This window comes from Ruditapes philippinarum, unplaced genomic scaffold, assembly GCF_026571515.1.
Source record: "Ruditapes philippinarum isolate M1 unplaced genomic scaffold, ASM2657151v2 ctg13190_1_1_1_1, whole genome shotgun sequence".
Classification (NCBI taxonomy): domain Eukaryota; kingdom Metazoa; phylum Mollusca; class Bivalvia; order Venerida; family Veneridae; genus Ruditapes; species Ruditapes philippinarum.
Genome location: NW_026862278.1, coordinates 7,693 through 21,478, shown reverse-complemented (window position 1 = coordinate 21,478; position 13,786 = coordinate 7,693). Strand labels below are relative to the sequence as shown.

The 13,786-nt window shown below is 32.0% G+C and overlaps 1 protein-coding gene across 1 annotated transcript; it reads left to right on the top strand.

Annotated features, from left to right (window-relative positions):
• Window positions 1–1,571: 1,571 nt before the first annotated feature.
• On the top strand, window positions 1,572–12,606 carry LOC132718537 (uncharacterized). Its single transcript, XM_060702252.1, has 3 exons — window positions 1,572–4,540; window positions 5,657–5,819; window positions 8,551–12,606. Exon 1 carries the CDS (start codon window positions 1,911–1,913, stop codon window positions 4,284–4,286), a length of 2,376 nt encoding a protein of 791 aa, XP_060558235.1. The 5' UTR covers window positions 1,572–1,910; the 3' UTR covers window positions 4,287–4,540; window positions 5,657–5,819; window positions 8,551–12,606.
• The last annotated feature ends 1,180 nt before the right edge of the window (window positions 12,607–13,786 follow it).

The following is a 13,786-nucleotide window of genomic DNA, read 5'->3' as shown; positions in this document are numbered from 1 at the left end:
CTAATTGATGGATGATCAACAAATTTTGTCTGTATCATTCTTGGTTGGTCTTTTATCAAGTTTACTCATACGAATTTTATCGGCCCCATTTAGGGGCCACCTAAGCTAAAATTAGAAAAACCTTTAAATGTCTATTTCTATAGAGCTAATTGGTGGATGATCACAAAATCGTGTCTGAAGCATTGCTGGGTAGTCTTTTATAAAGTTTGCTCATATCATTTTCATTTGCCCCTTTTAAGGGCCACTAAAATTAAAAATAGATATACATTTAAAAGTATATTGCTAAAGAACTAATTAATGGATGATCACCAAACTTAATCTGTAGCATTATTGGGTAGTCTTTTATTAGGTTTGCTCATATTAATTTGATTAGCTCCATTAAGGGGCTGCTACAATTAAAAATAGAAATACGTGTAAACATATTCTCCTACAGAACTAATTAATGGATGATCACCAAACTTTGTAGCATATTAGGTCATCTTTTATCAAGTTTGCTCATATTAATTTGATTGGCCTCTTTTAGGGGCCGCTAAAGCTTAACATAGAAAAACCTTTAAGCATCTTCTTCTTCAGAACCAATTGATGGATGATCACCAAACTTTGTCTGTAGCATTCTTGGATACTCTTTTATCAAGTTTGCTTGTATTAATTTGATTAGCCCCTTTTAGGGGCCACTTAAGCTTAAAATAGAAAAAAAACTTCGAACTACATTTCCTACTGAAATAATTGATAGATGATCACCAAACTTTGAAGCATTTTAGGTAGTCTTTTATCAAGTTTGCTCATATCAATTTGATTAGCCCCGTTTCAACTAAAGCTTAAATGCCAGAGGTCATGGCATTTCAACAAATTATTGTTTAAACATATTTTATGCTCAAATTTAATATAAAAATATATTGACATTCCAACACTGAAAAGCAGTTGTTTCTGGTGAGCGACTCAGGGCCATCATGGCCCTCTTGTTTGTTTCAAAATATTTAAACATATAATGGCCGAATGTTTGCAAAAATGTAGACACGGATGTGAACCAAGTCAGATACACTGTTTTGTCTCATTTTGATTAAATTTTATTGTATTTTATGGATATTATTTTTTATCCGACTCAATTAATAATCAAACAATGTTTTTGCTGATATTTCAACACGCCGGACATGCATATATAAAAGAAACCAGTAGTTTCCCCTATTACGCTAGAACGCTAAGTGTAAATATTTTGCAGAAACAAATATATCTTAAGAGATGTTATAGGGTACACGTCACCGATATATTGTGTGCTTTGACCGTATAACAAGTGACAGGTCCATGGTTATTATGAATAATAGCCGATATTTTCCGCTTGGGCAAAATTATAATGATGGAGAAATCGGGAGGAACTTCTTTCTGTTTCGATTAATATTATTCCCCTCCTTATTTCTACTCCGTGATAACAATTTGTTTACTTATTTGTCAATATAAGATTTATAATATAACGGTTCAAACATATAAAACATATATCATATTTCGTTCTGTATGTTTAAGTATGTTTTGATTACATTAATGAAGAATGAAAGTCATATGCATGTAATGTATTAAATATTACGATGGAAATACTTCGTTTTGTATAAGAATTATATGAATTATATATGCAATTATTAAAACAGGGTTTAGCTATAATTATGCATTGTTAAAGTCAAACATACCATCTGAATATAGTGTTACAGATGTGCTTCTTATGTTCCGTATGCATTATCTGATGCTAACCATGCAACATTGAAGTAAACACGTCACAGTTTATATATTATATAGAATCTAGCAAGATTGTTACTGATTATCATTTTTTTCTACTCTTTTTTTCAGAACTTCAAGGCGACCTGATAAAATTCTACAGAAAAAGGTGTAGTTCAATACCTCTCTCACCGCTTCTTGAAGAAATGGAGACACAACTAGCCGGGTTCTACGTAATGCCAGATATAGTTGAAGTAAAACAGAAGTCTTTAACTTGTCACGAAGAGGCGAAAACACCAATCAAGTCTTTGAAAGACATGTTTTCTACCGGAAGTGTAGATCAGCAAGAAATTTATCTATCAGCTGATGCAGGCTTTGGAAAAACTGCTTTTTCAAAATATCTTGCAATCACGTGGTGTCAAGCTCATTGCCAGGATGAACACTATGCCTGTTTTAAAGACGACGAGTTAAAATGTTTATTTGACTTTACGTTCTTATTTTTGGTTTTATTAAGAGACTGTACCTCTGTTTGTAACATTGAAGATATGATTGAACAGCAAATTACTAAGAAACTTCCTTCAGCAGCATCACTAGACGAAGTTTTACGTAGAGAAAAATGCTTGATTATATTGGACGGTCTTGATGAATGGACTCATCCTGATAATAGCTGTAGTGAAGTAAAAGAAAAAATCCCACATCGGTACGTACGTGATAATTGCATTATCCTAACGACAACTCGACCATGGAAGCTTGGAGTTTCAAAACTGAAAATAACTCAAATAAACAAAAAAGTAGAACTGGTTCAATTAAGTGCAGATTCTACGCGGCAACTAGAAGAAAATGCTATAAGAAAAATGACAGGTGTCCATGACGATAGAGTTCTGAGGAGTAAAACACGGGACTTAAATAAAGAGATACGTGACCGTGACCTAGAGCACATGCAAGTGATTCCACTCCTCCTCATGTATATAGTCTGCTTATGGTGCAACAAAATTCCTATAGGAAATTCATACTATGAAATTTACACCAATATCATTGAATTTCTATTATCAAGAACATCAAGGAAACACCCGGACGTTCAACCATCTCGTAAATCGTCTGCCAGTGAAATTCCAGAATACTTCAAAAGTCATAAATTTTGTAAACATTTTTACAGTCTTATTACATCATTAGCAAAACTAGCTTACCGAACATTGTTTAACAAAACAAGAGAAAACACACTTGTTTTCGATAGAACGGTTGCTGAAAAATATCTCAAAGCGAACGACATGAAATTAAGTCTTCTCTCAGGAATATTGTCAGAAAGTAGAAGTAAAACTTTAGTCAAGGAAATTATCAAAGTATCTTTTTCTCACAAAACAGTGCAAGAATTCTTTGCCGCCATATTTATTAGTTCGCACAATGTTCTACAAAAATGTAGAAATATTCAAGACATTTTGGACATGTCAAAAATTTGTGAATTTATAAGTAAAATAGATGCTGACCGGATGTGTGAAATATCAAATTATTTAATGTCTGTGATAAATGAAGACGAGGTAATATGTGACTATAGAACTACGACAGATGACGAGGACTGGCTATATGATCCGTTGTATGCCATACAGAAAATGTTCATGTCGTGTTTACAAGAAATGCCTGAAAGTGAAAATATTCAATTATGCTTACAAGATTTCTTCATTGACAAGAACACCGTGCGCAGTAAAGCGTTACAACGTTTGTTAAAACAAAATAAAACCAACATAAAATCACTTTTTATAGACACCGAGGATACTTCCAGCAGTTTACGTGAAATTATTGATTTATTCTCTCTCAAAGATCTCTGTCATATACAGAAACTTTACTATTATGGTGGCTTGAAGGGGGCTGAGATTAACCGGATATTGTTTCCCAGTTTACAGTGCGCATATTTGTTGTATTGTGAATGGACAAATGATGAAGAAAATCTGAGTGAAAACATGGCGCGATGTCAAAACTTACAATATTTATATATTGACAGGTTCACGTTACCTCACAAAATACTTGAAACATTTTTCAATTTTATCTCCGGTCAAAAATCAATGAAAGAGTTAACATTAGTGGGGTTACACTGTAAAGAACATGGCAGCCGTGATTGTAAGAGGTTGAACTTGGACTTGTCTCAACATTCAACTCTATCAAAGTTATACTTGTCGTGTTTTGTTGGGAGGCTACAATTAAAGATATCAACACCGATATTAGTTTATGTTACGTTGTCGTTCATCAATCTAGATGAAAGTTCATTGTTACTGTCACGTGACATGTTGAATATTGAACGTGTGGTGTTGGAGAAGATAGAAATGTCTGCAGGAAGTTTACAGAACTTTATTACTGTGCTGAAAAATCTGCCGCAGTCAGTTACAGTAAAGATGAGAGACATTAAACCGGCAACAGAATATGACCGTTTAAGAGAAAATATTCGGAGTTCACAAACGTTTAATGTGATACAAGACAGCGACAGCCAGTGGCGGTCATTTGAGTTCAAAACAATAATTACCAATCAAAGAATAAAAACAATAACAACCAAGCAAAGAATAGACAAGAAAAAACATTGTGAAATAATTTGAAGAAACAACTTCAATACATTTGAAATGAAAAATAAATCAAAACAATTTAAATATGGACACTTAGAAACAAAATGGCGGCTCTTTGAAACACAATAGAGTCTTCAAGTAGAACATACATGTACTCCAGTATTAACTGACAATTTATTATCAATAAAAACATTTAAAATTTTAAAATTATAGAAATAAGTCAACGAAATATTTTTCGGAACTAAATGGATATAAAAGTTGGATAAGGATATGGAAATATTTCACAGGTAAGTGATTTTATATTGAATGTTTTATCTTTGTTTTTTTTTTATTTAATTTTATTTATTATACATGCATGTGTAAGAAGTGAAATAGATTATTAACAGTGAACAATATTCTTAAATTAACTTTTAATAGAACAACATATTTTATATAAATAAATCAACCTACTTATTTTTTTTTTATTCTTGAAATATATTATTTTTATAATTAAAATGAAGCATTTTGAACATAGACAATTATCAGATTATTACACAATGTATACATGGCATGTGTCTATCAAATGGTACCACAATCTCTACACTAAACCAAGTTCAAACCAGCGCATACATGTAAATAGAATTGTTGATTATGTTTTATTAATTTAAAGATAAAAAAAATAAAACATAATTCTTACTTGCGAAAAGGTTATTAATTGTTGTTTTAGTAAGATGTTTTTTGGTCATATATTGTCATATATTAAAGGTTCCTATTTGTAATTTATGATAAAGTCTATTTAACCTCAACATGTGAACCAAGCGTGTTCAACTTAAAGCCCTGAAGGGTCTGAAATTGGTAAATGAGTTTCGTTTTATGTTTACAAAAATAACTATTTTTAAATATCCAATGTAAAACACAAGGGTCAATCCTTATATATTTGGTATGAAACATTATCTAGTGTAACTCTACCAAGTTTATACAAGTATAGCAACCTTTGATTTTGTATTGCAACCTGTGACTTCCAAACCAACCTTTGAATTTCTTTAGTAACTTGTAATTTCCATAGCTATTCCTTGTATAGCAACCATTGACTTTGCATAGCAACAAAAGTATAAAAGTTAACTTTTAATTTTTCATAGCAACCATTGTTTTTCCAAAGCAACCTATGACTTCCATAGCAACCATTGGCTTTTTACCTAGCAGCTAATGACTTCCATAGCAATCATTGATTTTGTTAGCAATTCTTTAGTCACGTTTGACATTCCTAACAATAGCAATCAGTAACTCTTTTGACAGGTACATTAGTTCAGATGCAGACATGAACTTTGTGATCTTATGAGCTTAAGATTTAAAACAGAGTAAAGATATAAAAAAAATTCGCAAAATAAAAACATATATAAAATGAACAGTTTTTATCGTTTCAGCGGCCTTGGATCACAATTTCAAATTTTTTATGATGCAGAACCTCTTGTGACGTTTTACCTTTATAATGTGTGTGGTGATAGATTTATTTTATTGGAATTATGGGATATGTTTTGAACAACTTCTAAGGAAACAGAAATATGAAGATGTTTCTTGCTTGTCAATGTAAGACTTTAAATTACCTTTATTATTGACAGGCCAATAAAATTCAAAATAAAGCTGAAAGAGTAAAATCGGAGTTTGCTTCCATGAAAATATGCAAAATGTGACTTATTCTTGAATGGACGTTTTGAATAAATTTGTTGAAAACTCATTCAACTTTAGTCTGGGTCCCGTAAGCAAACTTCTTTAAGACATCTGAAATTTTACTATTTCGTGGTATAGTAAATGTTTTTAGTTGTTTCAGGCACATAGTTTATAGCAAAATGCACGTAAAAGAAAGTGATAAAAGTGTTTGTATTTCTTTTGAAAAAATCGACAGTAGTCTAGATCGCTCTATTTAAGACGCACTGGCTGTTTCCTATACGTCTTCGCTGAATTTCAATGGTAAACATAATAATTTCCGTGGGTGTCACGTAAACATTGCAGAAAAAACAATGATTACATTTTATTTAAAGTCTATCTATACAACAATTTAGCGCTGACTCCGCGGTTAAATTTTAAATTAAGATAATTTAAGAGAGATTGGTTGTTCAACTGAATCTACTCGAACCTAAATCATTTACATGTAATTCATCTGGCTGACGGAAGGTTCGTGGTTCCACCCGAATATCAGCTTGTGCCATACAATTTCAATGGAAGGTTCGTGGTTCTACCTGAATATCAGCTCGTGCATTAATGAATCAGTAAACTTTGCTAACGAAAGGTCTATGTTTTACCTGGATATCAATTCGTGTCTTAGTAATTCAATTAAGTTTGCTGACACAAGGTCCGTGGTTCTACCTGTATATCAGCTCCTGCATTTATGATTCAATTAAGTTTGTTGACGGAAGGTCAATGTTTCTAGCTGAATATCACCTCGTGCATTAATAATTCAATTAAGTTTGCTGACACAAGGTCCGTGGTTCTACCCGGATATCAGCTCCTGCATTAATAATTCAATTAAGTTTGCAGACGGAAGGTCTGCGGTTCTACCGGATATCAGCTCGTGCATGAATAATTCAATTAAGTTTGCTGAAAGAAGGTCCGTGGTTATACCAGGATATCAGCTTGTGCATTAATAATTTAAATAAATTTCCTGACAGAAGGTTAGTGGTTCAACCCGGATATCAGCTCGTGCATTAATAATTCAATTAAGTTTACTGACGGTGCTGTAATAATTCAATTAAGTTTGCTAAAGCAAGGTTCGTGGTTCTACCCGGATATATATTCGTGCTCAATAATTCAATTTGTTTTGCTGACAGAAGGTTCGTGGTTCTATCCGGATATCAGCTTGTGCCTTAATAATGCATTTAAGTTTGCTGACAGAAGGTGATGGTTCTACCCGGATATCAGCTTGGGCATTAATAATTCAATTAATTGTGTTGACGGAAAGACCGTGGTTTTACTCGGATATCAGCTCGTGCATTGATAATTCAATTAAATATGCTGACGGAAGGTCCGTGGTTCTACCCGGATATCAGCTTGTGCATTAATAATTTAATTAATTTTGCTAACAATAGGTCCGTGGTTCTACCCGGATATATGCTCGCGCTTTAATAATTCAATTAAGTTCGCTGACTGAAGGTCCATGGTTCTACCCGGATATATGCTCGTGCTTTAATATTTCATTTACATTTGCTGACGGAAGGTCCGTGGTTCTACCCGGATATATGCTTGTGCTTTAATGATTCAATTACGTTTGCTGACGGAGGGTCCGAGGTTCTACCAGGATAAATGCTTGTGCTTAAATAATTCAATTATGTTTGCTGACGGAAGGTCCATAGTTCTACCAGGATATATGCTCGCGCTTAAATAATTCAATTAAGTTCGCTGACGGAAGGTCCGTGGTTCTACCCGGATATATGCTCGTCCTTTAACCCTTTCGCTGCCAGAGAGTTATTGTTATTTGCCAGAGGGTTTTCTAAGAAATTACTATATTATTAATTAATATAATTATTATTATTATTTGTTATTAATATCATAATTATTATATACAAAATGTATGTTTCCAAATATGCTAGTATAATAATAATTATTGTCGATGGTATAATTTTCTTTATATTTATTATTATTATTATTATTAATTTATTATTATTATTATGATTATTATAGAAACGGCAAAAGCCGTCCATATGGCAAATACGCCGAAAATAACAGGGACAGCATAAGCCGTCCCTATGGCAGTGAAAGGGTTAATATTTCATTTACATTTGCTGACGGAAGGTCCGTGGTTCTTCCCGGATATATGCTCGTGCTTTAATGATTCAATTACGTTTGCTGCAGGAGGGTCCATGGTTCGACCCGGATATATGCTCGTGCTTTAATGATTCAATTACGTTTGCTGACGGAAGGTCCGTGGTTCTACCAGGATATATGCTCGTGCTTTAATGATTTAATTACGTTTGCTGACGGAAGGTCTGTGGTTTCACCAGGATATATGCTCCTGCCTTAATGGTTTAATTACGTTTACTGACGGAAGGTCCGTGGTTGTACCCGGATATATGCTCGTGCTGTAATAATTAAATTACGTTTGCTGACGGAAGGTCCGTTGTTCTACCCGGATATATGATCTTGCTTTACGTACCTAAATACAAGTATATTTTCAGTTTGTAGAAGGTATGTTTATTTGCTCTCTCACGCCAGCCGAAATCTTACACGCGAGGTATCCAGTTTTTTGTTTCTCTTCCGTTATCTGTACTATTACAAAGTAATATCTTTTGACTTACTCATTTCTCTTTTCTTTTACTCTTTCCAGAAAATGAGCTTCAGTAAAACTAAAGTGACAATGATGACAATGCTTCTACGAGAATTCTGTATAAAGACGTTACACCTTGTTCCTGGCAGTACAGAAACATTCACTGATGAAAATTGCTCGATAAAAGTTTCGAATAATCTTCTGATTTCTGGCTTAACCGGAAACAGACTAGCAAACTTTTGCATTGGTTATACAATATACATTTAACTTCAATAAGAAGTCACGTGTAAAAAAAGAAATAAGCGCCAAGTCTGCCGTGAAATATATTCCAAAGTTCCTTCAAAATATTGTTTATGAATTACAGTCATACATTAAAAAACATAAATTAAAATTCAGTGTGAACACCGCTATTTATTTAAAAATCTGGTTTTATTGATTACAGTTTTATCTTATCTGGGACATATAGTGGGACAAGCAAACGCCGACTTGATTAACAGTCTTATGTTTGCGCCAAATTGACAGCCAATCTATTGATACAGTTTATATTATATATTTATGCCACAGTTGTAAAACAATAAAGTGACAAATGCATGTTAAAAAGCATTAAGACACAAAAGGACGACAAAACTTTTTCGTCAAGTGGCTGATACTTTTCTTATTTACCTTAAAATATACCCGTTTACAACTATCAAACAGACAAATTCGCGAGTGTTTGTCGAAAAGAGAACGTAGCGCTAATTTCCAGTAGCTTGTCCCATTATATTTTGTCCCAGATCCAATGAGATCATATGTTTAATTTGATCTATCCTGTAGTGTCAGACTTATCATATTTTATTTCTATTCAATTAGATATGCATGTATTAATTTTGTCTGCAATTGAAATGTGAAATGATAGAACGAGAAAAGTTAGACAAAATACTAATTGATTATTAACATTATTGTTAACTTTGACAAAGCAAATATTCTTATAATAATTTAACTAATGTGTTAAAATTTTTAATGTTCTTTAATTTATAAATGCATTTTGTTTTTAGTGTACACACAAAGTCACAAATAATTAGAGTGGTTATATTAGGACTTTTGAAAGGATGATTCTAAAAGAAAATATTACAAATTTGTACATATTGTATTTTGCTATTTGTAATAAATTGTTTAACTTGACATACTTCATGTATAGATGTATATTTATGCCGCGTCAATGCATTGACAAAACATGTGCAAATCATTCAGGCACAAAAGGGCGATAAAATTAGTTCGTCAATTTGCTTACACTTTTCTTATTTACCTAAAAATATGCCCGTTTGCAACCACGGATTTTTATTTAATGCTTTTCAGTGGATTACTGATTTATCCTCGAAAATGTTATTTGATAATTTCAAAGTGAAAATTATCAAAATATAATTTCACACTTTTCAATGACGAAACTACTTTTTTAAAGATTTTCCCCATGTTGTACCTCATTTTATTTTTGCTGAAAATTTTGACAATTTCACGCTGTTTAGAGAAAAGCAAAGCTGAAATTGATAAATAACTTAAATTTCAAAAGTAATAAAAAGAGGATAACCTACTTCTATTCATCCAAATTACCAATCACAAAATATCGTCTCTTTACATATTTGTTTCCTTTTAACAGTCTGAAAAATACATTCCTTCCACATGCAAAACTGTTCTTGATAACATTTGGGCATATTTAAGTATCCTACGAGCAATAACGGCTGTATCTTAATGAAAACTTAAAAAGCAATGACAGCCATCAGCCCGAAAATAAGTAAACAACCCAGCGTTTTTAAGGCAGCCTTTCAACAAATCCAAGTTTCCAATTTCCTAGCCGTTTTTCGAATGTTTACACATCTGTCAAACACTTATATGTTGTCTGTTAAATCCTCAAATAAGTTTTCTTTCTTTTAAAAAGCTTTATGACTAACAGATCTATATGATATCCCTCTGAATCAAACACAATTATTTTCCTCTCGTGAAATACACAACTTTTAAAAGTGGCGGCCATTTACATTAAACAGAGCCAGGTCTTATATATATTCCCAGTAAGAAACAGAAATATTGATGGATGGTTGAACTTTTACTCCTATTAGAATTGTTTATTTTTATAATTAAAACAAGCGATCATTCATTTTTGTTTAATAAAATGAATAATATCACCCCCATTAAACGTTGATTATCGAACTTATTTTTCAGCCCAAGAATTCTTGTATTTTATAAGAAATTCAACTAATACATGTACATAATAGAGGCTACCACTGGGGAAAACAGATTTTAGTATTAAAGTTAAAGCTGCACGACTCCTGATGAGCTAAAATATTTCGATTAAATCAAACCTGAGAAAAATGTACTTAGACCTAGGAAAGGTATAAAGATTCAAAAATCTTGTAAAAATGTACATGTTATGTGCGATTAATGAATTTTTCAGTAAGTATAACTACCTTACTACTAACGTAAGGGCTATTTTGCATATTTTGGCCTCTTTATAGTAATTAACATAGGTTGTTAGTGGCAATGATGGTGTGTAAATTGCATTCTTTTGGTAACTTTACAGAATTATACTGTTAAGTACATTTTCAAATTTTCATGAAAGTTAGCATGAATCTGGAGGCGCGCTGCTTTGATATCAATGTAATTTCGTTTTAACTTGTTTTTAAGCATTAAATAAAAAGAAAATGTGTTTGTTTGTTGTGTAAGATGTAGTTTTATTTCATCTCGTGAACTTTAAAAACAGTATTCTCACTCGTGGCTACGCCACTCGTGAGAATACTGTTTTTAAAGCTCACTCTATGAAATAAAATTTCATCTTACACACAAACAAACAAACATCCTCTATTTATTACTAATATAAATCCGTGTCACGACTATCAAAAAGACAATTCGCGACTGTTTGGTCGAAAAGAGAACGTAGCGCTAATTCAAAGTAGCTTGTCGATGTTATTTTGTCCCAGATCCAATGAGATAATATGTTAAATATGAGTTATCCTGTAGGATAAGACTTATCATAATGTTATTTCATGCAATTACATATGCCTACATTAATTTCTTCTGCAATTAAAATGTGAAATGATAGAGCGAGAACAATAAGACAAAAACTAATTGATTATTAACATTATTGTTTAATCATACAAACCAAATTTTCTTATAATTTAACTTTTATGTTAAAGGCTGATTTTAATTTTCTTTAATTCATGCGTTTGAATTTTTAGTTTCCTCGCAAATGATTAGAGTATTTACAAAGGGTCGAAGTAAAGACCTTTAAACGTCATAGATATTTCAATCTCAATTATGAACTGCAGAGTATATAAACATACTATCTTATACTCGTACATTTTATTGTGATGATAGCCCTTGTAATTTGTAATGCTTAATTTCTGTTGGCAGCCATTATTGCAATGCTCCTATTCTATTTTAAATGAGTTATTGTCCATTGTAAATTTCCATATTTTACTTTTTTGCCGGGACACAACTAATAAAGAGTGAACGGTATCTGCAGGAAACTTCTTGGGAATGTATATTTGATTGAGGTTTATGCAGTATCCAAACAACCATAATTCTCTATTGTTATAATTTGTAATCATCGTCATTTGTAAATAAATTATACAATATTGTTTTGTCTAGAACATAAGATTATGTCGTCCTGATGTATGAAAATAAAAAATTATTTTTATTCTTTTGACAAAACAGTATTCTGGGCACTTGGATAGAGGCGTGTCTAGTTTGTAATGGTAAAACTATTTGAAAATTTAATGTGTTCATTATATAATGGTTTTATTATTAAATGTTTACTGATTTTTTTTTCGTTTGCAAAAGTTGATAAAATGGAAGTAATTGACCATCTTTTATATTTATACCTTACTTACATGTATTTAATGAATATTGAAAAAAACAACATAGAAATAGGTTTGACTATTCTATTTTAAGTATTTGAAAATATTAAATTGTTATATGTAGAAAGGAGGATAAGAGAAAACTATGCAAATGTTCCTATTGTTGTTACAATGAATATACTGTCAGTACTGAGTTCATCAATTTATGATATGCCTACAGCGTATTATAATTATTCATGAATTAATGTAAGGTATTCATATAACATCAAAGTCCTTATTTATAAATAAAATTGTGAAACAACATCAAATTTTAGTTATCTTTTATATCTGTGTTATTGTTTATATAAGTATGTTTCTGTATCGAGTCATCCCGTGCTCGAGTCCTTCTTGGGAAATAATCATTATGTGTTACCAGTGCCAATTAGTCCAGGAAGAAGATTAGACATACAATTGAACTTGTATTTGAGCTCTCAAGATGCAAGGGTTGCCTGGGTCGAATATATCGGCGTAGTCTTTTATAGCAGCATGCCTCCAGATTTATGCTAATTTTAAAAACAATTTGAAAGTGCATTTGAAAGTGTCATTATTTGCATGTTAACAAAGAAAGTAATTTACACACTGCAAACGGTACTTTCAATCAACGTAATTTACCAACTATTTGTAGAAAGGTTATAAATAGAGAATAACATGCTACTGTCTTTTGATGTCAATTTTATCAGGCAAGGCTGATATGCTGATATGGGCTAGAAAGGGGCGAGGCTTGCCGAGCCCTTTCTGCCCATATCACCCGAGCCTGATAAACTTGATATCAAAAGACAGTAGCATATTTTTCTATTCATCATGTAACACATAAAAAATGTCAAAATTACAAAATAATCTACCTAATGCGAATTTTGAGGAAATAGGTGTTTTTTGTTCAAAGAAATAATTCTTGTAAACAAATTCTTCCGCCCCTGAAACTTAGAATTTGTATATGGCGGCCATTTTTTCTTTCGACTCGAGATTGTTTTCTTTGATAATAGATACAACAGAGTAAAATAGAATAAGAGTCTTACCTTTAATTATCGATCCACAAAAATCCCTATCAATCGCACAAAGTTTACTGCACTTTTTTCCTTGAGATGTCAAATTCAAAAGTTCACTTCAATCAAAGTCAAATCGGCAATCAAACACAAGCTTCACAAAAATGCGTCTTATTAGATGAAAATCGTCTAGCCTGTTTGTTATTTTTATCAATATAATATGACGTGAACATCGATGATGTCATTTGCGCAATAAAGTATGACGCCAATTCATTCAAGTTGGTGCTTAAAACTTTTTGCTATCTAATTTGTTCATAATTGAAATAAAATAATAAATATCACATCTTCATTCAAGACTTGTCAGGGTATGAGATAAAATTAAAATTCAAAGGCTGATAAAAATGAGAAAATACGCTATTGAAAAAAGCCCGTTGAAATGGGAAGGAC